Below are 26,346 nucleotides of genomic sequence, written 5' to 3'. Positions count from 1 at the left end.
GAGCGATTGTCAAAGCCAAAGTGGCTGCCACTCCAGCCCAACTGTTGCAGATGTTCCAACCAACACAGATGGTATCGAGGGGTCCAATGTCCCTCTGGGTCTCTTGACGAAGGCCTAATGCGGAGAGTTCAACCGTTCGGAATGTACCTTGGTGCTGAGTCTCAACTGCGGTTATATGAGAAACGTGTCAGTCACACATATCCGGTAAACTGCGTGGAAGTAGCTGTAGAAAAGCCACGTGCGAGAATGGGGCTCTCTCCATACCTTGTTCAAGCCGATCGAAGGGTTGGGTTCCATAAGCCTGATTTCCGACCTTCTCTGTCTCAAGGGATCTCATCTTGTTGGTCTGAGGTGCTAGTAGTTGATCAGAAGGACAGGGCGCAGTCGGTGAGACAAAGGTCATTCATCAAGTCCCCGTCGAAAAACATGAGCTTCCACCGCTTTAATAGACACATGGACGAGGGTTTGTAGTGCAATGATAGAGACCTGCGGAATGGGCCCGTTTACCCTCCACCCCGGACCCCAGACTTGGCAGTCCGAAAAGGGAATGTTAAGTGAGTGCTCTAACCTTTCTAGGTAAGCGCTCCCGCTGGCTGCGCTGAGCCAAACTTTATTTTCCAGAAGGGGAAGCCCGGACGAAAGTGCATACCCTTTGCCACTCCACTCAAACCAATGAATGCTCCAAGACGATGATATGTCTATCAGACGTCTACTTCTCAATCCGTTTCACATCAAAAGGAGTAATAGAATCCCGTTCTCTGTTGCCTAAAACGACAGAGCAGGCCGGCAGCGGAATTTCACACAGTTGCCTTCAAAACCTATTTATTTCCACGCTTGCTCTGTGCCCCTGCACAAGCATGTCGAAGACATTCCCTATTCCCAGCAAGACCACTCTATCAACAGTACCACCACTATAATCAAAGAGAAAACATGCACAGATCACGAGAAGGTTGGCATTGGACCCCTGGCACGGGGCTCCAAGCTGGCATCCCAACAATTGCAGTGGTGGAACCGTCACACATGATTCGAAATCCCAAAGACTCGCTTGATGTGATTGTTATCGGCGCAGGATATACAGGGCTCACAGCGGCCAGAGACACATCAACTGCCGGTCAGTTTGGTTGAGCTGAAAGACATCGTTCAATCAACTTTTCTTATGCTAACCAGCACACAGGCTTGAAAACACTCTTGCTAGAGGGCCGAGACAGAATTGGAGGCCGAACCTGGTCATCCGAGATTGACGGATATCCTTACGAAATGGGAGGCACATGGGTCCATTGGTTTCAGCCACATGTCTATCGTGAACTGTCAAGGTATGGGATGAAGGACCAGCTAGTGCATTCTACCGACTACAGTAAGAAGCACAATTTCTTCACCTTCAAGACAGCAACTGGGACTAGGAACATGAGTCACGAAGAAGAGGTGAGTCTGGCGCAAGCCTCAAGTCTTTCATGCTGACTTACCATGTCCAGGATTCTCTTTTCGCTCGGGCTATAGAGAAATTCGTCAACGTCGACGGCAACCTTGGAAGGGCCATCATGCCTTTCCCTTTCAACGCATACTGGAACGAAGATGTGTTCAAGTATTCCAACCTGTCGGTAGCAGAGAGAATAGCCCAAATAAGCCACGATCTTTCCAGCGACGAGAGGCACGCTATCGAAGCCTTTGTGCTCCTCTGCAGTGGCGGAACGAGGGAAAACTCGGCATTCCTTGACTTTCTCCGGTGGTGGGCCGCAGCCAATTACGACTACAAAACGCTGCTGGACACCATCATTATTTTCAAGTTGAAGTGTGGTCAATCTGGCTTCGCAAGACGCTTTTTTGAGGAAGCACTGATAAGCGGCAATCTTTCATACTCTTTCAACACGCCTGTCGCGGCGATCGATTCCTCAAAGGGTTTGGTAGAAGTCAGGACAAAGGACGGCCAACGTTTTTGGGCGAAAAAGGTCATCTGCACGGCGCCGTTGAACGTACTCGAGAACATTGAATTCAACCCGCCACTGGATCGAGCGAAGCGCGAGGCTGCTGCATTGAAGCATGTCAATCAATGTGTCAAGGTCCACGCGGAAGTTAAAGACCCAGAGATGAGGTCTTGGAGCGGCGTCACTTATCCTCATAATAAACTCGTTATCGGGGTGGCAGATGGCACAACCCCGGCAGGAAAAACTCACTGTGTCTTTTTTGGATGTGATGCCAATCATATGCATGCCGATGAGGACATCGATCAGACCCTCAGGGCTATTAAGGAGTTTGGTCCTATGGAGGTGGACCGTGTTGTGAGTGTGAAATCAACTCAGGCCCCAGGAGAGGTGAAGCTGACCAGTTCCACATAGGTATTCCACAACTGGTCTAAGGATGAATTCGCCAAGGGAGCATGGTAAGGAGAATCCCCTTGACGTGACCCAAACCATCATCGCTAACAGTGTTCAGGGTGTGGTATAGGCCAGGTATGGAGGTGCAATACCTTGAGGCTCTCAGGAGGAGGCAGGGATCCGTGCTGTTCGCTAACTCGGATTGGGCTGCGGGAGGATGGAGGAGTTTTATCGATGGCGCCATTCAATCGGGAACTGAAGCGGCATTGACAGTTCGACAGGAGCTGCGGCCACTTTCGAAGACAAGCCGCTTGTAGCGGAGAATAAGAGGGCAGTATGAGAGTTTTCGTCGCCAAAGTACAAGCATACAGAACCGTATATGGCATGACATAGATGTTAAGGTGCACTAAAATAACGAGCTCTTTTGGGTCACGATACGCGACAATGCGACAGAAATTGAGGCTGTGCAAAAAGTGGCTGACCTTCGAGTCGCACGTGATTGTGGCGTAGTGGCGCAGTGCAACGAGTTCTCGGATGAAGGAATTCGCAAGGGACTCACTCCAATGCAACCTCCAGCACATCCGAACTCTTCGCCATCAAATGTTCTCCTCGTGTTCGCCTGAGCTTCCACCAATCTCGCTACACAGAGTCCTGCTCACCATGGCTCCATGTCAAAGCACGGCAGTGTTCCTCGATGCCCACAGATAAAATGCCGAAGGAGCTTATAGGTGAGTTCGTCGTGTGCTTCCGAGCCCGACATCCTTGCTAAATGGCCATATAGGTTGCCACAATTGCTCGCAGCGACGCATCAAGTGCGACCAGTCCCGTCCAAAATGCAACAAGTGCTTGCGGAAGGGTCTTGACTGCCCCGGGTACGGGATCCGATACAGGTTCAATGATGGTATAGCTTCACGCGGTAGATTTACAGGCCGCACAATTCCAATCGACCAGGCCACAAGTACTCAAGGGCCGCTGGAGCACAGGACAACGCCGGTCCTATTGTGGCCAGATGGCACCACGACTTCGACATTCACCCAAGCTGATCCGGTGATAGAATCCCGTGGTTATGAGGACACAGAACTGCTTTCAGAAGGCGATCATAACTTGCCAACTTTGTCCGCTGACATTGCAAACATTGCAGACAGCGAGCAGCATCTATCGTTCATGAGAGGATTTACTGGAGCCTCGTCAGAGTTATTGCTCGAACCCATAGTCTGCCTTTTGTGCAACTCGACACATCAGCACGGAGTCTGCCCCAATCAGGTTTCACCACCCCTTGAGCTTGTCGGTCCGCAGTATCGAGAATTATTCGCACATTTTTCTTCAACGATTGCACCGGTGATGGTGGTCTTGGACGGCAAATTCAACGGCTATCGTGATCTTATACTGCCGCTTGCCTTTGAAGATCATCTTGTCCGGTCTGCAGTATGCGTCGTCGCGATGCAGCACCTCGCTTATCAACAGCCAGGATTGCAGTCTCGTGCTGAAGCAGGATTTCAGTCGATCATCTCCGAGCTGCGCTTACGCACATCCACTCAAGCCGATCTCCTCGACATTTCCGCCTGGACCACGATAATCATCCTGTTGACCGGCGAGACCATCACCGGCGGCACTAACTTACCCTACTTGTTTAAGATCCTTCAGCACCTCGCCGCTGCGAACACAAGGGATGGCCGAAACAGCGTAATGCACTCATTCCTGATGGAACAGACTCGTATGATGACTCTCTTTGCCCAGCCGCTCTTAGGAGAGAGCTCTGGGACTCTGACCCTGAGCACCCGACCGGCAGCGTACTTTGAGTTCATCTCCAACGCAGCCATTTTTCACCCTATGCTTGCACCCCAGATCGGGTTATATAAGTCTGCCATACATATGGCCTGCAACATATACTTGAAGCGTGTCACAAGTGGTCCGCCTCACAGTGAGACTGTTGCAGACCTCGCCCGCCTGAAAGGTCTGTGTGAACGGATTCAACCTACTACACCAGGACATCATACGCTTGTCTGGGTCTACTTTATCGCCGCAGCGGAGAGTTCGACACTGGAACATCGCGACTTCTTCACTATGCGACTGCAAGAGGTCTTCTCGCGCACCCGATTCCATAACATCCCCACTGCACTTGCAGCGTTGCAGGAGTTCTGGAAGGTCCAATCGGAGAGAAGGTGGACTGAGATTCTACCACAAGTCATGCCTGTCTTCATAATCTGACAAGGGTCAGAAGGTCTTCTATTACACCCCGCCTTGAATTCCAAGGTAGTCCGCAATAATGTGAAGAGGCTGTATCCTTACGGTGACGTCAAGTCAAATGGGCTGTCTGTCGAGGTCTTCCTCGTCGGACTCAACGCAATCACCGCCTACTCCCCCGTTATTAGGAAAATCCGTTTACACGTGAGACTTTGCACTTCAAATCGCCCTTCGAAGTTTAGATTTTGCACTTGTGTGTGCATTCAAGGTTTCGATTATTTCTGGCATGAGAGAGTTTCTGCCTGCAACTCGCCATATTTTATGAGCCAATGAGCGGGGCAACAGGTATCACGCAGTCTTATAGAGGCACTCCATCGTACCAAGTCCTTACCCCTCTTTGTAAACCCTGTAATGGGACAGATCTACGATAGCTACGAAATCATCCCACTTCCCAAACGATATACCTCCATCTTTTTAAATTTTGTACTGTGGGACCGAGTCGGAGCCTTGAGTCCGTTTTTCTTCTCCCAGCCTCGTCATCGGTCACTTCCATCCTTATCTGCCAACTTTTAGATTCAACAATCCATTCGGTTAACCCCGTTGTGAATGTGATCAAATTCACCGAAATGGAACCTACACCAATGGATCCCGAGGTGGTCACTGGCAGATCGCGTATTGCTATCCTCGGTGCTGGAAGCGTGGGCTCAGCAATAGCACTCTGCCTTATCTTGAACCCAGTCGCAAGCGAGATTCTTCTGGTTGACCCGAATACCAAACAACGAGATGCGCAAGTCAGAGACCTCGAAGATACCACCACTTATCATGGCGCTGTTGGGTGCGTTAAATTGATGCGTGGCTCGACGCTCGACTAATCAATCGACAGTGGCGGCGGAGTCAGAATACGATCTGCAACACACCGGGAGGCTGGACAATGCGATATCGTGGTCATCAGCGCGGGTGCAAAACAGAGGCATGGTAACGACTCCACCTGCTGAGTTCCATGCGAATGTCCACTGATCATAACCTCTTTCTTCTAGGCGAATCACGAACCGATTTACTGGGTCGTAACCTGGCAATTCTGAAGTCTGCTACAGATGATATGAAACCATTCCGCGAGGACACAGTCATTCTTCTCGTGGCAAATCCTGTGGACATACTAACCTACTTCTGCCAGAAGTTCTCCGGGCTACCTCAAGGTCAGATCATCGGCAGCGGGACTTTCCTCGACACTGCAAGACTGAGAGGCATCCTGGCTGCAAAGCTGGGAGTCGACGCAGGCAGCGTCGATGCCTATGTCCTTGGTGAACACGGAGAATCACAGATGGTAGGCCGTCACGGAGCAAAGACCACCTCGGTGTTGTTGAGCTGATCAGAAGCTACAGGTTGCTTGGTCTTGCGTCACCATCGGTGCCGTGCCGCTGGATCATTGTCTGCCACCAGGAGCGTCCATTGACCGCAAGGCCGTTGCGTTGGAGACAAAAGACAAGGCGGCAAAGATCATTGAAGCCAAAGGGGCGACAGCTTACGGCATCGGCGCTCTGAGCGCAGCTATCTGCAAATCGATTCTATTTGATCAACGAAATGTTCGTCCCATTTCTCACTGGGTTGACCAGCTAGGATGCTGCTTGAGTTTACCGGTCGTCCTAGGACGACGGGGAATAGTCAGATCCCTCAGCATCCCACTGGATCAAGAGGAGAAGGTTCTTTTGGACAAGAGTGCCGACGCCTTGAAAAAGCTGATTCAAGAAGCGGAAGCGACTCAGCTATAACGGCCAAGGATTACCGCGACCTGCACTGGCCAACTCTCATTTCTTTTGCCTGCGAGTTAATCTGCGCTTAATGTTCTGCCATCACCAAAGAAGCCTGGAGCGTTTCGAAACGACAAATGGAGGAGCTTCTGACATGACAGCTTCGGCGGAGGTGTTTATGCAAGCCCGAAAGGGGCGGTTTGGGCAGTGTGTATGATTCAAGGTGGATTCGTCTGAAACTGACAATATTTCCCTCACAATGCACAGAGGCCCGTCATTGTCATAATTCTCCACGGGAATACGATAAAGATTTCTATTTCGGGGGTCGTCAAGGGGCATATTATCTTGACCGAAGTGGTTCTGGTGGTGGAATTGGGTTATTAAGGCCTTATCGAATCCTTCGAAGCTAGTGCTTTGATGGTGGGATATAGGGCCCAGCGATTACTCGTGCTGCCTCCAAGCTTTTCAGTACCCATTCAATGGACTCTCAATGTAGCTCTTTTATCAGTGTGCACAGGATGGTTAAGAAAGTAGTTCCTCAATTGATCCCAGTAAGAACGTTCTGTGCGCACTCAACCACCACGTAACCCATGCGGTCTTCCCACTGCAACGCACCATACTAAAGAGTATGTGTGTGGACCGCTTTTCCAAAGTTGTTTGACTGTTCCCATGGTGTTCCAGCCCTCGCAATACCCTATTCTCCTGCTTTGGCTGATGCACCAAATGTAACCTACAAGCGTTGTAATCGCAATAACAAGAGAAACTTTGTTCTGGCTATGTCGAAGTTTCACTGTTTGCCACCGCCTGTCTCTCATTACATTGGCCTCTATTTATGCGAAGAAAGCCACACGTCAATACCGAATGGCGTGATATCTACCGTAGTTGCAAATGATTGGCGGTGGAGCGTGCTCTAGAACACATTGCCGGAATAAATAGTTGCGGACCATATGAAACGGAGTGTTATCCATTCGAGCTGTAGCCGATGTGCAGTATATACCCAATCATTGCGAGCAATTTCAACACATATCCAGTGAATGCAGCCAAGGAATGTGGTCAAGGCCGTTCATCTGACATGTCATGGGTGCTCGTCAAATGCAGAGGTATCCGGCGATCGTTGTACCAATCCAAAGTTTGTTCGAAGTTTCTGCATCTGTGGTTCGTGTAGAAGTCAGGTATATACTCTGCCATGGGGAATTCAGGCGTTGACGCGTTGAAGGTTATGAGTGTGAGATCGCTCGTGCATTGCAGACTGATGCGGAGCATGTCGATACAATGATCTGCATGCGTACTTAGTGTTGCTCTTTGGCGAGAACGGCTCGACTTACCAAGGTGCTCCCGGATCATATGACGTGTTGTCTTGAACATGATCTCTTTGTCGGCGTAGTATTCGAAATAAGTCGCTTTCCGCAGAAGATTCTGGTACATTGGTTACATCAACCCTCTTCGACGGCCAATGACGAAAAAACTCACCAGACAGTGTAACTGGTGGAAAACCTCTAGATTGGCAGCATACTGGCCGCCTTTATCCTCGGGGTATCTGATTGAAGACTCCAAGGATTTCCCAACCTTGACAACTTCAGAGGCTGAAATGGGAAATGGGTCCTCTATTTGGATGTAATGTAAGTGCACGTCAACGTCTCAGGGTTGGTGGAGATAATCAGCATACCTGGAGTGATTCTGTCCCATGCGGCATCACGCTCAGAGTTCGGAGTACCACGGAATCCACCATTGTCGTTAAACAGCTCGCCGTGGAACATGACCTCCTGATAGGTGCCCACAGAGAAGAGCGCCGGAGCTAGACTTCTTAGTAGACTGGTCGAGTCGGTCCCATTAGATGTCCTTACAGTAAGTAGACAGCTGTCTGCTACAGTGTTGGTCGCTCCTCAAGAAAGATATAAGGCCATATGTATAGGTCAAAAGAGCAGCGAAGCCCACGAGAACATAGGAGCAGGCTATTATCGATATGCAGCCTTGTCGACTCTGTTGTTTCTTGACATTTTGTGTCGTGTAGAGGAATGGAGTGGATTGATCGTCCGAGGAAAAAGGTATCTCTAAGGAAAGCTCAACTGGCTTCATGGTTTGGTCGTGGGCAGGAGTCGAAAGAGGTCCAGAATCTTGATGCACACACATCCCACTGCTCGCGACGCAAAATCTAGTTTATACTCTTCACACCTGTTGTCGGTGCCAATGGACATGCACATAGTGAGCTCCTCTCAGCTCCCATCGCTTGGAATTCGCTTGACTGTGCCACATCGTCGCATCACTGTATCTCTCGTTGGAATATGCCGCGGAGTTGTCAGTAGAATTTCGACAACGAGTGGCCGAACAAGCAGTCGAAGACGCACAGAAATGTTCTGGAATCCTTGGGAGGACGGACACAGAATGCGACGTGACTTTCGGATAATAGGGTAAATTGTCAGCTGAGCCTTCATGCGATGATATCATCATGGCTGGTGCAACCCCAGGCCTCGCATGGGCTTGGCACCTTGGCTCTCTTGGCATCCCCAAAGATCTTGGCATCTTAGCATCTTTGCGATTGGTTGCGACGGAAGCGAACGAGGCTGATATTCCTCCACTCAGCTCGCTACAACGAAACGTTCACTCTCGCGTTGATCGTGAAATTCAATCTTCGCAAACTTTACAGGTACCTCATGGTAGTTGAGAGGTCTCGCCATCATGTATTCCACTCCTCATGCGACCTCTGCAATTGCTAGGCAGACGTCCTCTTTGATACCACGAAACCTACTTGGCAGTTCCAACTTGAATGGAAAATCAAAGCAATGTACATCGAAAGCCGGTCGTCTAGAGAGGGAGATGAAAGGCTATAAGTAGAGACATCCTCCCTCTCTCAACAACTATCTCTCATACGCATCAACAAGCAAAGGCACAAAAACATTCATTATTCACATTCCCACCAGAGGCAACCTCTTACAACAAAACAAACAAATACTTTTCCACAATGAAGACCGGAGTCATTCTCTCGGCCCTTGCCGGCGTGCTTTTCTCTCAAACACTCGCTGCTCCTCTTGTTCCCGCGGAGCTCGCTCGCGAGGCACAGAACCAAGAGCTCTCCTCCAATGCCGCAACTCCCATTGCCAAACGACTTGCTGGAACTCCAGTCGGTACTCCAATTGCCCTTCCACTTGCTACCAACAATGTCGCAACTCCCATTGCCAAAACACCTGTAGGGACTCCAGTTGGTACTCCAATTGCCAAAAGACTTGCCGGAACTCCAGTTGGTACTCCCATCGCCCTTCCGCTTGCTACTGCCAATGGAGCAGCCGAAGAAGAACTGGCCGCCAACAAAGTCTTCAGACGCGAGTCTCAAGAGGATGCTATGTCGCCATCCGTCTTCGCGTTCGCATACCTACAGCCTGCCGATGAGGATAACAGCGAACCCATCACTGCCAACAAGATCTTTCTAGCTCACGGCGAATCCTCGGCCAACAAGGTCTTCAAACGTGACCTTCGGCTTGCAAATGATCCAGCTGATGCTCTCTCCCCGTCTGTCTTCGCGTTTGCGTATGTTCAGTCTGCGGATGTGAATGACAGCGACCTCATCACTGCTAACAAGGTCTTCAAGAGGGGTCTCATCATTGCCAGCGACCCTGCCGACGGCGACGCATCGGCGAACAAGATATTTCTCGCTGATGGCGAGTCATCTGTCAACAAGGTTTTTCTAGCTGAGGGTGAGGCTTCGGCTAATAAGGTCTTCAAGAGACGTCTCATACTCGCCAGCGACCCGGCCGACGGCCCGGTCTCAGCCAACAAGGGCTTTCTAGCTGAGGGCGAGGCTTCAGCCAACAAAGTCGCCAAGAGGGATCTCATCCTCGCCAACGACGACCTGAGTAGCGCGGGCTTCTACTCGATCTACTGGAACGCGGCAGCTGACGAATCCTTGGCTGATGGTGAAGCTTCGATCAACAAGGTCTTTCTAGCTGATGGCGAGGCATCGGCTAACAAAGTCGACAAGAGAGGTCTCATCCTCACCGACAATGACTCGAAAAGCGCGGGTTTCTACTCGATCTACTGGAATGCGGCAAGTGACGAATCCCAAGATGCCGCTGCTACTCTTCGGGGAGCTACCGCTGGTGCTGGTCCCATCGCTGTCCCGCCTCTCGCGAATTAAGCACGGGGTGCTACGATATCAGGCACAGAATGTCAGAAGGCCTCAACAAAGGATACTGTGGTGGTAGACGTGAAGCCAGCCTTTTGTTTCTCTGGAAGAACAATTGGCGAGCATCACAATTTGGCGATGCAAAGGGACAACGAAAATCAGGGGACTTTTCAACTTGACATCATCATTGCTGTGATATAGCAATGGTCATGGGAGAAGGAAGTTGAAATAAAAACTCTCGTTAAGTGTTTGAAAATCGCTGAATTAGTTAGTTTATCAGAATGTATTGCTTGACTCTTAATCCCTCAGCCCCCGGTGTTTATAACAGTGAACCAAGGAAAACCCGATTGATATACACAAGACATAGTTTTGCAGAGACCAGTCTTCACGATGGACCGTCTGTGGTTGTCCAAGCCAACGCCATGTAGAGGGCGAAACAAAAACGGACAATAGATACTTTGTGGTCCGTCCTCAGGCAAGGTGTGAGGAATCATGTCACCTCTGCCTTACCGGCTCTTGCCACCTCCATCTCACTATGACGGTGCCTGGGGGAATCTTGCGCATAGGATTGTTTGGGGGAGGGTGTGGACCAAGCTCAACACGGGCATCGAAGATCTTTCAGGTGTGCTGTACCATCCTCCAAGATATCCAGCTGCTCCTTCTCACGTGCATCATATTTTGGCCTGACATCGCGAACTGCCGCAACTTGAAACGGACGCTGGAGGAAAGGAGCTTCGGGCTTTGGTCGAGGCGTCAGACCAGGGTCCATGAATTTGTCTCCCTGTATTGGAAAACTAGAGACGAAGAGGAGGCTCAGCTAGGCTCTTCCTGCACATCCAACTGGTCTTCCTTCATTGTGAAGAATGGCAGCCAGGCTAAAAGACACGAGAAATCTCAGCATTGAATGGAAAAGCAACTGAGATCTCGAACATGAGAACCAGGGAGAATGCGTTGTGGTCAATGATCGTGCAACTTCTTTTCCTTTTGCGTTGCCTCGGCTAAGAGTCAGCAGTCTTCCAATGTGGCAAGGCTGACTTAAGGCTTAGCAATTTGTTCTCGACTCGCGATCCATCTAACGCAAAGAGCAGGACTACACTGTTCAGTGCTCAAAGAGCTCCACCACGAAAGAGAGTCTGAGGGGAAATTTGTGGCGTGTCCATTGCCCGCAGGAATTTGACTGGAGACTCCGGTATTTCAGGGTTCGTTGCCAGTTTGTCCACCTGGGGCCTTATTAGGAACATACAGCGAGGACCCTGCTCTTCCTCTCTTCTAGAGCTCCCCACTTCAGTCTTCTAGATCACCCGTCCTCGCCGGCACTAGCATTGTCAATCGCGATTTGACGCGCTCGCGACAAGTGATCGCACCTTTTGGCAGCTGCCGCAACTTCTGCCACAAACATAGAGGAGCAACCTTGGGTGGCTAAGTATGTTGTGAAGTCCACGTCGGCGAGAGATAAATCCCTCGCTCTACCGCTCTAGCCTCACACAGTACGGCATTCCCCGAACCCTAGTGTTGCCCTCGAAGATTTTTCAGGTACTGATACGAGGTATGGCTGACATGCAGGGTTGCGAGTGCGGCTGCCGTGCAAGGAAAGGTTACAGGAAAGTGAAAGATGGAGGATGAGAACGGCTTTGATTCGGATCAAGAGGACTATATGTTGATGAGGATTTCGAAACCCCGGCCTCGCCAAGAGATAGAGCGAGCTGGCCATTCTCGCACGGAAGATAGGGGCAACTTGTTGACTTGTCACAACAACATGTCGGTGCCAAAGAGGTAACCATCGGACGTGGCCGGCGAATAAAGTCGACAAGAGAGCTTGGAAGGAATTTTGTTCTGCCGCAGGTTGTCTGGTCAATCGGACTAGAAGATCGAGCCTACACTGCCTGCTTGCCTGAGTCGGGTGCTTCACCCCTAACAGGTCTAGTAGAGTCAACAGTTGCCAAGGAAGCTTAACTCTCTGTTTCGCTCATGGCCCGCAGTTGCCAAGTCTGAACACTCAAAATCATGGATCAAACCCTCGTTTGTAGGGGCCGTCCCGATATCAATGACAGGGGAAGATTGTAACCTGAGACGAACTCATCCAAATACCCGACAAATAGCTGCCACATATCGCTGGGGAATAGCATTGTCCAGAAATGCCCACCATGTCGCCGCCGATAAGTACATTCGCTGCACGGATGCTACCATCGTCCCTCTTTCGCCATCTCGTCCTTCGCCCCTACCTGTCTGTGAAATGGCACCTGGTCATACCGCTGTAGCTATAAAGACCTTCAGACGGCCACCGACTCGGGTCAGAGATAAACCACTCCTCATACTCCCATTTCTCTCTGCTGATCCCTCACCATGCCTGTTGACAACGCTGAGACTGCCGGGGCCGGTGGTCTGCAACACCTAGACGCCGACAATAGCCGTCAAGGCACCACCACCAAGAATGAAGTTGTGCAGTTCGTTCGCCACGACTCAGAGTATGACAATGCCCCTACACAAGAGGAGCTTCATGGACCCAACGCTCTTCGCCGAGTCGCCGCGCCCATTCCATGGTCAGTGTACACGGTCGCCTTTGTGGAGCTTTGCGAGCGTTTCTCCTACTACGGAACCCAGGTTGTTTGTATGCCTCCAAAATTAATATCTGCTGTTCTTGCAGGCCACTAAACATCCATCCCAGACTCCAACTTTGTGAACCACTCTCTTCCGCTCCCTGCGCCGAATGGTCCGCCGGGATCTCACCATAACACTGGGGCTGGTGGTGGCTCCGACCAGGGTATATCTGGTGCTCTGGGTCAAGGTCCTCAGACTGCCAATGGCATCAATACCTTCAACACCTTCTGGGTGTATTGTGTGCCCCTCCTTGGTGCTTACAGTAAGTCCCCTTTTGCTGGTGTCACCATAGGCTTTTCACGCCCCGGCCACTCAAGATTTCAGGGCGAGGCTAACTCGAGACAGTTGCCGATGAACACTGGGGAAGATACAAGACCATCTGCGTGTCTATTGCTATTGCTATCATCGGTCACATCGTCCTCGTTATTTCTGCTATCCCACCAGTCATCACCAACACCACCGCTTGCTATGCCGTTTTTATGCTCGGTCTGATCATCATGGGATTTGGGACTGGTAGTTTCAAACCCAATATCTCGCCTTTGATCGTCGAACAAATTGACGTGACCAGAGCCTTTGTCAAGACGTTGTCCTCCGGCGAACGCGTGATTGTAGATCCGATCATCACGCAGAGCAGGATATATCATTACTTCTACCTCTTCATCAACATTGGCGCACTGGTTGGCCAAATTGGCATGGTTTGTTCCCCCCTAAGAACTGTGCTTGCCATCCAAAGCTCACCATTATGCCCAGGTCTACGCCGAGAAATATGTGGGGTTCTGGCTCTCGTTCCTGCTCCCTCTCTTAGCCTTCCTAACGACTCCTTTTGTCATGTGGTGGGGACGCAACCGCTATCAGCAAAGACCACCGGCTGGTTCCGTCGTAACCAAGGCCGTCCGCTGCCTCGTCTACGGGATGAAGGGTCGCTGGTCTTTCAACCCAGTCACCATGTGGAAGCATACCAGCAACGGTTCGATTTGGGAAGCAGTGAAGCCTTCCAACATTCAGCCCTCCCAACGGCCCGTGTGGATGACGTTTGATGATGCTTGGGTGGACGAAGTCCGCCGTGGCTTTGCTGCCTGCGCGGTCTTCTGTTACTACCCGCTTTACTGGCTTGCATACGGTCAACTGACCAACAACTTTACTGCTCAAGCCGGCACAATGAAGCTGAACGGTGTACCCAACGAGTAAGTTCATCTTCTGCCCTGTTATGTGGTGCATCCGCACACATGCTGACCGGAGTTTCCGGTAGTGTTGTCAACAACCTCGACCCTTTCGCCCTGATTATCTTCATTCCCCTCTGCGACTCGTTCCTCTACCCTGGTCTGCGCAAATTGGGCATCAACTTCACTGCACTGAAAAAAATTACTGCGGGCTTTTGGCTTGCGGCGGCAGCCATGATATGGGCTGCAGTTGTTCAGTTTTACATCTACAAGAAATCACCATGCGGGTACCAGGCCAACAGCTGCTTCAATGACGATGGCTCTGTCAACCCGGCGCCTCTCAACGTCTGGATCCAAACGGGTTGCTATGTTCTCATTGCCCTCTCCGAGATCTTCGCGTCGATCACATCCCTGGAGTATGCATATTCCAAAGCGCCCAAGAACATGCGCTCTCTGGTTCAGGCTATCGCTCTCTTCACAAATGCCATCTCGGCTGCTATTACCGAGGCTTTGAATCGTCTTTCGGGCGATCCGTTGCTGGTCTGGAACTACGGTGTGTTTGCTGTGGTTGCCTTTGTTGGTGGCTGCTTGTTCATCTGGCAATTCTGGTCGCTTGACCAGCAGGAGGATGAACTCAACTTGTTACCCGAGGGTTTTGTGGTGGCGCACAAGGATGTCGAGGAGGCCTCGATCAGTGAGCCTCTACCGCATACAATTGACGAGAAGAATTAAACTGGACATGGCACATTAGATAGTGAAACTTGCGAGAATCTCTGAAGGGATTGTCGTTGATCCGCAGCCTCTTTGGTGCTATCTCTGCGACCCCTGAGAACACTTCTCCCACAATTATGGTCCTACAGACTGACTGCTCCATTTCAGTTACTGACAGATGCTACCATCCGAGTTTACGCCGTACTTTCGAGAGTCACCCCGGTAACCGTGTTCATGTAGTGAAATAGATGAAAGTGACAGAATGTAATCTTGATCATCATCTACTGAGTCTCCTGAGAAAGGTTATTCGGTGGAACCAAGCGGTACGAGCCAGGCCTTCTGACGGCGACCGACAATCAGTGGTCAATCCCGAAAGGCAATGAACGCTCGCGTCGTGGTCAGTCTCGTCGACCGAGGCAAAATTCCAGTCGATTCAGCCGCCCAGCTTTGCAGTGGATGGTTTTCCTCACCATCTTATAGTCCGAGTGTGCCCGAGCGTGGAGGTGGCGAACGCAGCTCAATATCATCAAGGTGCTTGTGTGGACAGGCGCTTGGCAATTGCCGTCGCGATCAATGGGAATGGAGCTGGGTAACCGAAGCATACGCCGCAGGCTTGAGTTACGCACGAAGTTCGTTAAAATACGTGGGGCCGGGGGGCTCACTAATCCCTCAAAGAAGCTGGAGAGGGAGAATCGATTATTTGAACCGAGGCATCTGGACAAGGCTTGACCTTCCAAACCTGGCGATGATAATTTTGGCCCGATCATGACACATGCTTGCTTCACGGGCAGCGAGCAGCTTAAATACCAATCCTCCCCTTCCTTCGAAGCCCTTGATTCAAGCAGACTGGCTTATTCCTGTCCCTATCTTTGTTTCTAATCGCTTTCCGGTCCCTCCGAAACCCCCTCGAGATGCCTACAAATCCAGAATGGGTCAAGGCCCTCAAACCGTCTGGTCCTCAAGGTTCCGAGCTGCTCTCACAAGAGAGAGCCAAATCCAGCCTCGATATCGATCAGCTCGCCGATTTCATGTTTACGCGGGAGAACCTCGAGAGAAATGAACGTATTCTCAGGATCCTTCAAGCCGATCCTGTTTTCGACAAGTCACAAAACTACTTTCGAGGGAGAATCAGCCGGATTGAAGCGGCGTTGGCTAGAGGGAAGAGACTGCATCAGTTGGAGGTCAAACACAAATGGTCAAGAGATGAATACCAGACAGCCAATGATCTCATCAGCGAGCCAACTCCTTATGGCCTGCATGCGAGCATGTTCGTTGTCACTCTGCGCGAGCAAGGTACTCCCGAACAGCACAAGCTCTTCCTAGACAAGGCGGAGGCGTATAAGATTATTGGCTGCTATGCTCAGACTGAACTTGGTCACGGCTCGAATGTCCGGGGATTAGAGACCATCGCTACCTGGAACTCCGACGACAAGACTTTCACAATCAATTCACCATACCTCACTGCCTCAAAATGGTGGATTGGCTCGCTTGGAAAAGCTGCCAACTATGCCATAGTCATGGCACAACTCTTCATCGACGGCAAATCATACGGCCCTCATCCTTTCGTGGTACAGGTCAGGGATTTGGAAACTCATCAACCGCTCCCCGGCGTCCACGTCGGTGATATTGGCCCAAAATTTGGATACAACACCATGGATAATGGTTTCCTCTTGTTCAAGAACGTCAAAATTCCACACGTCAATATGCTGGCTCGCTTCTCCAGTGTCGATCCCAGCACCAACAAATACGTGCGACCTTCAAATCCTTCTCTCGTCTACGGTACCCTCACCTTCATTCGAAGCACCATCGTCCTGCAAGCGGGTTCTACCCTGGCCCGTGGCGTCACCATTGCCACCCGTTACTGTGCCGTGCGACGACAATTTCAAGATCGAGATATCCACGAACCCGGCGAGAATCAAGTCCTCAACTACACCATGGTCCAGATTCGACTGCTACCGTTGCTCGCAGCAACCTACGCCCTCCACTTCACAGGCAAGAGCATGATCCGATTGTATCAGGAAAACCAGAAACGCATGAGCGCCGGTGATGCTGGCAAGCTATCCGACTCCACTCGGGGACCGGGACCAGAGGAGCTTAATCCAGGCACCGATCTTCTGGCCGACTTACATTCCACAAGTTGTGCCTTGAAAGCCTACGGCTCCACCACCGCGGCGGAGGGCCTGGAAGTTTGTCGTCGCGCCTGCGGCGGTCATGGGTACTCGTCCTTCGCTGGTATCGGTGCATGGTACGCGGACTATCTTCCCACAGTGACTTGGGAGGGTGACAACTACATGCTCACGCAGCAAGTGTCCCGATACCTCTTGAAATCTGCCCGGAGTGTCCTCGCTGGTAAGGCGGCAAAGAATGACACCACACGGATTCTGACTGATTTCATCCGCCGTCGCGACATTGGCTGTGCATTCGATGTGATTGGCAACGACGAAGACCTGGTCGCAGCATTCGCATGGCGTGTTTCCTTCTTGAGTTTTGAAGCTCTCCGTCACCGCGATGAGGACAAGCAATCCTGGAACTCTTTGCTTGTCGACTTCTGGCGTTTGTCGACAGCACATGCCCAGTATATGATCGTCAAGAACTTCCATGACGCGTTGCAGGATCAGGCTACCAAGAAACAATTGGACGAATACACGGTGACGTTGTTGCACAAGTTGTTCCGCCTGTATGCTCTGCATACACTCGAACGCGAAGCATCAGAATTCTACTCCTCCGCCGCCGTGACGGTTCGCCAAATTACCCTGGCACGCACAAAGACGGTGATGAAACTGCTCGAGGAGATCCGCCCACATGCTGTTCGATTGGTTGATGCGTGGAAGTTCTCCGACTGGCAACTCGATTCATCCCTCGGAAGATACGATGGCAAAGTGTACGAGGACATGTTCCACCGGGCGAGTGAGTTGAATCCGCTGAACAACGTGGTGTTTGATCCGTACCCAGATTCCAAGACGTTGTTCAGAAAGGACGAGAGACAGGATTTGAGGAGCAAGCTATGAAAATACTTAGGGTCTTTGTGCTTCTTATTTGTTTGAGTATAGGCTTTTTGACACACACCCTTGGTCATGTTGACATGGAAAGCTTGGAAAGCAGACAAGTCCCCATGGACTCGGTATAGATAAAATCTCAGGATACGCGGAATCTACGGAGTTAATCGAATCACGGGGCCAATTCTGCATCTCATCCTGAAGAGTCTGCATTTATTATAGTTCACCATAGTCAATGATTTTTATACGACTCCTTTCGAGATTGGAATAAGAAAAACACAAAGCTAAGGAGAAGTAAGATTGGCAGAGTTGCGTATGTGGGTATCTCATTTATGATCGCTCCATGTTGCCACGCCCATGCGCCAGCTTGCTCTTTCCCAATGTTGTATCCATTGCTACACCAAAACCCCTTCGCAGCGAGACGAAATCGCAAATCGACAGCGACAATGAAAGCCGCCGCCCAGACATTGCGATGACGGGCTCAAAAGGATGGACAGATTCGGCCGACTGATGTCCTCCGGAAAACGTTTCGTCTCCTCCATAATTGACGCCTGGGGTTTTTTCGGCCACAAATGTGGTGAACAATGTATTGTGCCGTAATATCTGTCGTTCCATTGATTCATATCTCTGATTTGCATTTTTAGAGGGTACCGACGTCGATCTCTTCCCAACCCTTGGGTCCAATCGCTTCGTAGACACCCACGCGCCGACTCAGAACCGTGCCCAATCCCCTGTGAACTTCAATCTGAAAGGGTTCAAAAGGCATCTTCTCCCCGTCGACTGAGAAGTGGCCAGCGTCTCGATTTATGTTCTTTCTGTAGTTGCTCTGGCCGGCCGCTCGACTCTGCTTGTTCTGCCCATGGTCGCTGTCTCCTGCAGACTCTGCCATTGTCCCATAGCGCGGAATGACACGGAGGGCGCTGACTTTCCGGACGCGTACGCTTTCCTTGTCAAAAAAGGTGCCTTTAGGAACGGAAAGCAGGAGGTCGATGGCTTTCCGTCTCGGGATGTCGCCATCGATAGTGACTAGATCGAGCAGGCCGTCCGAAGGAAGGGAAGCAGGAAAGAATGGGGCATCCGCCGTCATTATGGTCATGTTGCCGCAGTAAAAGTTGCCCAGATTGGGGTAGGGAGTCAAAGGGGTCCAGCCAGCATCGGTGGGCAGAGGATCATCGACCGTCCCATACTGTAGTGGGGGGAGTCCAAGACTTTTGGACATATCCAATGGCCCATCCAGATCAGCATGAGAGATGGGGGCTTGGGTCGTCCTTTTAGCCATGTAGCGGGCGTAGTGTCTCTTTATTTCCTCCTTGTCCTCGATCTCGGTCTTGACAGCGATCTCACAAGGGTAAAGGGTCTTGCCCAGGAGTCGGACGAGAAATCCGTAGAAGAATCTTGCATCACCCATCCATCGAAGGTTCTCTGTTCCCAGGTCACTTTCTGCCACTATGCCGAGCGATTGCGACAAGAACGAAAGCGTCCTGGTATTTCCCTGTGTGATACTCGCGAGATCCAAAGGAGTCCGCACACCTTTCACAATGCAAAGGGCGGCGGTGCTGCATTCACCGGTCCCGGTCAGATTCCACGCCATACCGTTTCCACTACCACAGGGTAATTGGACGACTGCCACTTTTCTGAGGGCCTCAGCGGCATTTGGTTTCCTTGCGAGGCCGTTTATACATTCATGGGGCAAGCCATCCCCAGACACACTCGCAATGGCGTCGAATGCATTAATGTCCAAATTTTGAGCAATCTCGACCGCGTGGCCACGATGTGTTGTCTGCTCGGCGTCAATTTCGCATCGGGCTGCCGCAAATATAGGTTCAATCTCTTTGCTGTACTGTTTAACCGCCTTTCCCTTTCCTCCAAAGGGGTTTATCAGAACTTTTATCCTTTTATTGCGTTGAGCATGGCCGTATGACCGTCGTAACAGACGCTCGACCCATCTCTCTGCCTTTTCCAGTATCGCAGTAGAATTGTCAAGGGTATAGTTGATATATGCGACGACAACAGGGGAATTTGCTGACTTGGAGGTTGGTTTCGCGTAATGAATGGTGAGCTCGCTCTTGACGATTTCCGTCCAGAGGACATTAAAGTAAGGAATGGAACGGGTATTTGTGGTTCCTGATGCCCGAGGTCAGTCACGGAGGGCTGTTCAGGGCAGTTGACCCTAGACCTACTCTGAGAAAAGAATCCAAAGCAGTCGAATCCTTCGCTTCCGCGGAGGCCTTCATCTGCGAAGCAGTCAGAAAAAACAGGTTTCTGCAACCAAAGACGACAAACCTAGAACAATGACCGCGTCAGTACCGAGCGTCAGAGTGGCATTTCTACCGACGCCCAACGTGGACTCTGCGATTGTCTCGCGTTCGTCTTGGATTGCGGCTTGGTCAGAGAAGGGATCCGACGAGCCATGACTGGAAATGTCAACACTGGCCATTGCGGAGGCAGCGGGAGCGCATTATGAGAGTCAAGAGGAAATCGGGTGACTATGACCAACAATAAAAGAAAGAATAGTGAATGAGTGAATGAATTCGTACCGGGTATCCGCTCTACTCGGATGGAAGACTCGGAGTACAAGTTACATGGAGCATGGAGCAAAAGCCTGGCATTCCGCATGCCAGGCATAAAACTCCCCAAGACCGAATGGAGTCTTGGTTCCCACTCCACCCGAGAACACCAACGTCAACATTCCCCATTTGGGCCATGGCGTGGATTGGTCCCAAACCGACCTGCATTTAACCCTGCTGTTTGTGTGTCCCTTGCCTGTGAAAAGGACCTGGGCCGCGGCTCAATAATATTAGGTACCAGGAAAAACACGAAGTACGGATACGGGCGTATCACGTAAGCCGGGGAACAATCAGCCGCATGGGCGTCGCAGGTACAAGACAGACCCAGTTCAGCCGTTGAGCGGGTCTTCTTATTATATTATATACCACTTTTCTTACTCGGTGTCGACATCTCCCCCCTCACGAGGCTGTCGAGTTCTGCCGGCTAGGAAGCGACACGCCTCCGCTGCTCTCACTCCTGGGCGTCTGGGCCTCTGGATCATCAACCACCATCCGTCGAATCTCCACAATCCACGGGTGTTGCAACAACTCAGCAGCCGAGCTCCTCTTTGCCGGATCGCGCTCGAAGCACTTCTTTAGGAAATCAATCCCCTGCGGACTCAGCTGGTCTTCGGTGGGTAGCTGCGGCGGATTACCCTGGGCAATGTTGTACATGATGGCCCATTCATTATCCAACGTCGACCAAGGGCGACGGCCAGTTGCCATTTCCAAAATCACGCACCCCAATGACCAAATATCGGCAGCTCCCGAAAAGCGTGAGGTTGCTGGTGCATCGCCACGAATCACTTCTGGTGACATGTACATTGGGGTGCCCGTCATAGTCTTCTGGGGCTGTCGTGGAAGCTGACCAGGATCGACGTTCGCGCGCTGCGGCGCCTCTGGGGCCATCATTGTTTGTCCTTGTCGCGCAATTATCTTTGCTGCCCCGAAATCGACGTATTTTATGACGCCATTGTGATCCAGCAGAACATTTTCTGGCTTGATGTCCCGGTGGACAATGTGTGCTGAATGCAGATACGCCAGCCCCTCCAGCATCTGCAGCGCGTAGACCATGATGACCGTTTCGTCCTCAATCCGTCCATGCTCGAGGAGGCCGGCTACCGAGCCACCGGAGCAATATTCCATAAAGATGTAAACCTTGTCGCGATGGACTTCGATACCATAGTAGGAAACAATGTTGGGGTGATCAAGCACGGCCAAAACACCCATCTCGTCGCCAATCTGCTTGACAATGGTCGGAATCAACTGCGGGTCCTGCAGACGAATCTCCTTAACGGCCATCAAGGTTCCTGTATCAAGATTGAGAGCCGCGTACACCGACCCAAAAGTGCCGCCACCCACAAATTGGCCTTGCTGCCATCTCATGGTGATATTGGTTGCAGACGAAGAGAGAAACGTGAGCGATCGATCAGCTTCATTCGAGCCCTCCAACACCCGTCCGAGAGTGGTCTTGGTCCCTCGTTCCTCGCGAACCTGATCAATGGCAATAAGCTCAGACAGTCGCTGCTGGCACATTTCATTCCGACAATCTTCGTCGTTACGCAACTTGTTGTAGTCCAGTCGCTTGTTCATGCCTGTCAGGGCTTCCATTCGCGATTTCTCTTGCTGTGCAGCCAAGGTCGATCGTGCTCCCATAATGTCAAAGTGAGAGATCAACACAGACATACAACCAGCCACTTTGACCCTGATGCGTTTGTAGTCTTCGTCCGTGATGTCCAAGATGTTCCGGCCTCGCGTCATCGCCATTGCAAACTCCAACGCAACCACCGCCCACTTGAAGGTCCTTCGGTCGGCCGCATCACAATCGTCGCAGATGAAGCTGACCCAGTCCAGCGCAAGCCGAGTAAGTTTCATATTGTTCATCATGCGTCGATTGGGATCCATGTATGTCAAAGATCGTTTTCCGAATTCGGTAGCGAAGGCGAAACAAGATTGTACCAGCTCTGGACTGGCAATCCCACCATTCTGGGACCGGATCACCTCCACACTTTCCATGATAGTATTCGACAGTTTGAAGGTGGTCTTTTTGATTTTCCCAAGCTCAAGATTCACTCGAGACAAGTTAGCTCGCTGTTCAATCACCACGTCCAGCTCCCTGCCAATCGCATTGGCAAATTCCATCCGCGCACCTTGCAGACGAAGCGATGATCCGTCAGCCACGAGACGGAGTCTCCCCAATCTCACGTCAGTGGGCAGTTCCAGAGCATCGAGCTCCATCCTGGGACCTTCCCAAGTCATGTCATCCTCCGGTCTAATGATCAAAATGTAAGGGTTTGAGGGATCTTCCGCCGCGTCATCTTCATGGAACGATGTGCCCAGCATTGACTGAATCTCTTTCGGTCTGTTCCACAGCGATGCTGAAGCCACAAAATGAATGCCTTTTGGACTGTTTGTGCTTGGTTCCACGAGGAAGTGTCCAGACAATACAAGAGCTTCGGCAAATGCCTGCAGCTGCTCTGGTCCCATACCGACATTGAACTCGGTCGCATTCTCGAACCTTTGCCGCAGAATGCGAGAGAATCTGAACAGCTTTCGTTGTCGTACACGGACGGAATCCAAAATCGCCTTGTAACGTTTCTCCATCTCCTGTGGACTTTCGTCTGGTTTGCTTCGAAGCTCTCGCTCAAATGAAGCAGTGAGCCGGAGTAGTGACTTGGCTGTAAGTGAACTGAATTGCTCCGCAACTTCAATATCGCCCCCTTCGAGTTGCCGCCCTATTTCGTTCGAAAAGCCCCATTCTTGTTCGAGAATTTCGGCTTCGCGGAATGTGTTCTTGTTCGCACCCAATTTCCAGTTCAGCATCTTAAAGTAAAACTTGAGAGCGTCCACGATGACCTTGTCGAAGTTCTCGTCAATGCAAGGAGGCAGATCCCATCCAGGCTCAGGGTGCGCCATTGTAAGGTATTCTTGCTTGATAAGGCAAGCAAGCCGCATGAGGATCTGAAACTGTGCAATCATCTGGTCAATGATCATGACGGACTGCTGCGCCGATTCTTTCATCTTCTTTGCGTAGGACAGCCGCATCCGGATAATCTCCTGGATTAACCTGGAAGGGAAGTTGATCAGAGTCAAAAGCTCTTCGATATAAGGTGGAAGGTGGCGCGCGGCAAATGCCTCCGCGTTTTCGATCAAGGTGCTCTTGGCCTTCGTGATGACCTCGCTGATCGCCAGGAACATGCTCTTGTCACCCTGCAACGACTTCAGCCCATCTTCCTTTAAAATTCTGTCGATAAATGAAGATTCGTCTGAAAGATCGCCGTCTCTGCTAGAACGACGTTTTTGCCTGGTAAAGTCCAACTCGGAATTTCCGACCCACGCCTGGAGGACAGCCAGTTCAGTGTTGATGGATTGTGTGATATTGTGCCAGGAGATGATGGCGTCGCAGCTTTGTTTGAAAGCATCAGAGGCAGCCCTGGTCTGGGCAGCTTCCAGTTCCCTCCGCGACGGATACAGCCATTCACACTTTTCGATGTTGGCCACGGCCTCTTCAACTTGTTCCAGCGGTGATTTACCCACCACCGTCTCGCCCTTGATCTCAAAGGCAATAATTTGTTCGATAATGGGCCCGATATGTGCTCGGCCTTCCTCGATGAGCTTCTTCTGCATCTGCAACGGCCGACCATAATATTTTGCTCTTACACCCAGCCAAATCTCGGCACCCAATTCCACTTTGCTCTTTTGCTCGGTGGTGCCGATCAGCCTCTGTTTCTCCTGTTTGACCACATCGCCTTTCAGTACAGAAGCAAGCATGGAATGCCACTCAAGACGCTCTCTGTTTGCGGAGTTCTGTAGTTCCTCCTCCGTCGGCTGAAGATTTTCCTCATTGCCGAGGAACATCAGTGTTTCCGGATCGTAGGGATCGTCGAATCCGTGTTCAGCTGAAGGCGATTCATCGTCGGTCTCGTCATCCGTGCTGTATCCGATACTGGGTGTCCGAGGATCATTATCAAGCCAATCCGGCGGTGGTTGTCGGACTCGCTGGACATAAGCCTTCTCTTGCGCCTTGTACTGTGCATTCGGATCCCTCCTCGTGCTTCTCATTGTATTTGACGAATGCATTCTCTTAGAATTGAGGGATAGAAATTGAGGCGGCTTTCTCGGAGGTGCGTAGGTGTTTGAAGGAGTTCGAAGAGGAGCCCCTGGTCTGGCGCCTCGCAAATCCGCAACTGCACTCTGAGCGCTTTCCGAGAAGGATCGGTCCATATTCTGGGGTCCTCCACTTCCTCCTCTCGGTCGTGGTCCATATGAATTCCAAGACGAGAGTGAGGACGAGAACCCCGTCGAGGGCGTATACGCGGAGATGGACGAGGTAGGAGTATAGGTTACAGAACCATCGGGGGGTTCGTAGGAGGTAGGAGGATACGGGTATGAGGAGGATGTGAGAGCATCTTCGTCAGAGCCAGATGAAGATCCGCCGCTTGGGCGATGCATCGGCATCTCTTCGTGCTCCATGACGAGGGGCAAGCGACCTTGTTCGAGACGTTGCTCTTCAGTCTTGGAGGCACGGGGTCCGAATCTCGGGAGGGCGACAGCATGCACAGGTGAAGGAGCGACAACTTGAGGTTGGCCCTGGACTGAATGGGATAACGTTGGGTGCAGTAGTGGTGCTGGCTGCAAGTCGGCTGTTGCGGGAGGAGCACTGGCAGTTGTGGCAGCCGCAACGTGTGGCTGATGAACCACTCCAACTCCAACTGGCACGGGGACTGGAATTGGTTGGCTTGTTGCTGACTGAGGCATGGCTGCTGCTGCGGAGAAGAGTTCCTCGTGAAACTCTATCTCGCCGCGTTCAAGGGAGTTGCAAGGGTGGTATTGATGGAGGTCATATGGATTTCCTGACGACTTCAGAGCAGAATAATGATGGTGGAAAAATTAGAAGACCAAGTATCACGTCGACGCCAATCTCCACGGGGCACGCGTCTTGAGATGGTGTCCAGTGCCGTGCCTCCGTTGTCGCCTCCGCGTCGATGAGTCGCCGCTGGAGGCTTCTTGATTGCCTGGATCTCTGATCCGGTCGTGAGAAGTGAGGAAATCAAGTTTGCAGCCTGCTTGGTTACCCGCCCACTATTCGCCCTTCCCACTTCAATTGACACCAAAACCTGGCAGAATGGCGAGATCGCTCTCCTGGTGCTTCCTCAAATTTTGAGCTGTCGTGTTAGAATCTCCCACTGATCAAGTCATGAATTTATTGTCGACTCGGTCACCGATTTCTTCGAGTCACTGCTCACAATTGATATTGCAGATACGTCCCTGTTCCACCATATTATGATGATTTGCGAATCTCCAGTCATTACATCTATGTATGCTGCCCGGTTCCGTCTCATTTGGAGCGCGAAGGACAAGTACTCAGTACACTATCTATAAATGTCTCAATGAAGAACGACGACTCATTATCCAATTCAAGGTCCTCAGGCTGAACAGTCGCAACGCAGCCAATCTGGTGAACGCAAAAAAGGTCTTGGTGCCGGCAGACTCTGTCGATAGCACGTGAGTAGACAGTAACGACTTCAAAATGAAGCAACCCCAACCCTGTCAACACGTCGCTGGGAAGGACCGACTACAGCTCCTACTTGGGTTTGACAAAGCGACCTCTCTATCATGGCCCGGCAGGAACACGGTCATCAGATGAGAATGCTTCGATAGTCAGAAGACTGCTTGAAGAGGGATGCAGCACCACCAGCTCTAGAAAGCAAGACCAATGGCAGAGAGACCGCAGGCGACTCATTTCGTCCTGTAGGTTCTCCAGGCGATGGGCGCGCCTCGCACGGAGCTCGGAGTGGTATTCCTTCCAAGGAGACTACCCGTAATGATCGAGGGATCGCTGCGGCCAAGTATCTGGGCTTGTAGACCATTTGCGACCATCCCTCCCGTTTTTGAAGCTGCGACACTCTTCTTGGCTGTAATTGTGAGCAACCAATGCCTGTTCGCATTCCTTGGCTATTATTGGAAGTCGCCT

The 26,346-nt window shown here is 51.3% G+C and overlaps 9 protein-coding genes across 9 annotated transcripts; 6 read left to right on the top strand and 3 right to left on the bottom strand.

The window, feature by feature from the left end:
* Positions 1-930: 930 nt before the first annotated feature.
* Positions 931-2,629, top strand: AYO20_08535 (hypothetical protein; the record flags this gene model as incomplete). Its single annotated transcript, XM_022646811.1, has 5 exons — positions 931-1,111; positions 1,175-1,422; positions 1,473-2,276; positions 2,334-2,377; positions 2,431-2,629. 5 exons carry the CDS (start codon positions 931-933, stop codon positions 2,627-2,629), a joined length of 1,476 nt encoding a protein of 491 aa, XP_022497255.1.
* A 392-nt stretch (positions 2,630-3,021) lies between these two features.
* On the top strand, positions 3,022-4,520 carry AYO20_08534 (hypothetical protein; the record flags this gene model as incomplete). Its single annotated transcript, XM_022646810.1, has 2 exons — positions 3,022-3,040; positions 3,094-4,520. 2 exons carry the CDS (start codon positions 3,022-3,024, stop codon positions 4,518-4,520), a joined length of 1,446 nt encoding a protein of 481 aa, XP_022497254.1.
* A 602-nt stretch (positions 4,521-5,122) lies between these two features.
* Positions 5,123-6,265, top strand: AYO20_08533 (L-lactate dehydrogenase; the record flags this gene model as incomplete). Its single annotated transcript, XM_022646809.1, has 4 exons — positions 5,123-5,331; positions 5,380-5,471; positions 5,534-5,820; positions 5,879-6,265. The coding sequence occupies 4 exons, from the start codon at positions 5,123-5,125 to the stop codon at positions 6,263-6,265; spliced, it is 975 nt and encodes a 324-aa protein (XP_022497253.1).
* Positions 6,266-7,297: 1,032 nt separating this feature from the next.
* AYO20_08532 (hypothetical protein) lies at positions 7,298-8,001 on the bottom strand (the record flags this gene model as incomplete). Its single annotated transcript, XM_022646808.1, has 4 exons — positions 7,298-7,521; positions 7,570-7,660; positions 7,715-7,848; positions 7,911-8,001. 4 exons carry the CDS (start codon positions 7,999-8,001, stop codon positions 7,298-7,300), a joined length of 540 nt encoding a protein of 179 aa, XP_022497252.1.
* A 1,202-nt stretch (positions 8,002-9,203) lies between these two features.
* Positions 9,204-10,373, top strand: AYO20_08531 (hypothetical protein; the record flags this gene model as incomplete). The annotated part of the gene is made up of 1 exon (XM_022646807.1): positions 9,204-10,373. One exon carries the CDS (start codon positions 9,204-9,206, stop codon positions 10,371-10,373), a length of 1,170 nt encoding a protein of 389 aa, XP_022497251.1.
* Positions 10,374-12,704: 2,331 nt separating this feature from the next.
* AYO20_08530 (hypothetical protein) lies at positions 12,705-14,851 on the top strand (the record flags this gene model as incomplete). Its single annotated transcript, XM_022646806.1, has 5 exons — positions 12,705-12,969; positions 13,027-13,221; positions 13,305-13,654; positions 13,710-14,143; positions 14,209-14,851. The coding sequence occupies 5 exons, from the start codon at positions 12,705-12,707 to the stop codon at positions 14,849-14,851; spliced, it is 1,887 nt and encodes a 628-aa protein (XP_022497250.1).
* An 890-nt stretch (positions 14,852-15,741) lies between these two features.
* On the top strand, positions 15,742-17,838 carry AYO20_08529 (hypothetical protein; the record flags this gene model as incomplete). Its single annotated transcript, XM_022646805.1, has 1 exon — positions 15,742-17,838. One exon carries the CDS (start codon positions 15,742-15,744, stop codon positions 17,836-17,838), a length of 2,097 nt encoding a protein of 698 aa, XP_022497249.1.
* Positions 17,839-18,466: 628 nt separating this feature from the next.
* Positions 18,467-20,263, bottom strand: AYO20_08528 (hypothetical protein; the record flags this gene model as incomplete). The annotated part of the gene is made up of 3 exons (XM_022646804.1): positions 18,467-19,950; positions 20,007-20,060; positions 20,110-20,263. 3 exons carry the CDS (start codon positions 20,261-20,263, stop codon positions 18,467-18,469), a joined length of 1,692 nt encoding a protein of 563 aa, XP_022497248.1.
* A 529-nt stretch (positions 20,264-20,792) lies between these two features.
* Positions 20,793-25,130, bottom strand: AYO20_08527 (hypothetical protein; the record flags this gene model as incomplete). Its single annotated transcript, XM_022646803.1, has 1 exon — positions 20,793-25,130. The coding sequence occupies one exon, from the start codon at positions 25,128-25,130 to the stop codon at positions 20,793-20,795; it is 4,338 nt and encodes a 1,445-aa protein (XP_022497247.1).
* Positions 25,131-26,346: the final 1,216 nt, after the last annotated feature.

Source organism: Fonsecaea nubica (genome assembly GCF_001646965.1).
Source record: "Fonsecaea nubica strain CBS 269.64 chromosome Unknown Scaff68, whole genome shotgun sequence".
In the NCBI taxonomy this organism is placed as follows: domain Eukaryota; kingdom Fungi; phylum Ascomycota; class Eurotiomycetes; order Chaetothyriales; family Herpotrichiellaceae; genus Fonsecaea; species Fonsecaea nubica.
This window is presented reverse-complemented; position numbering and strand designations above follow the sequence as displayed.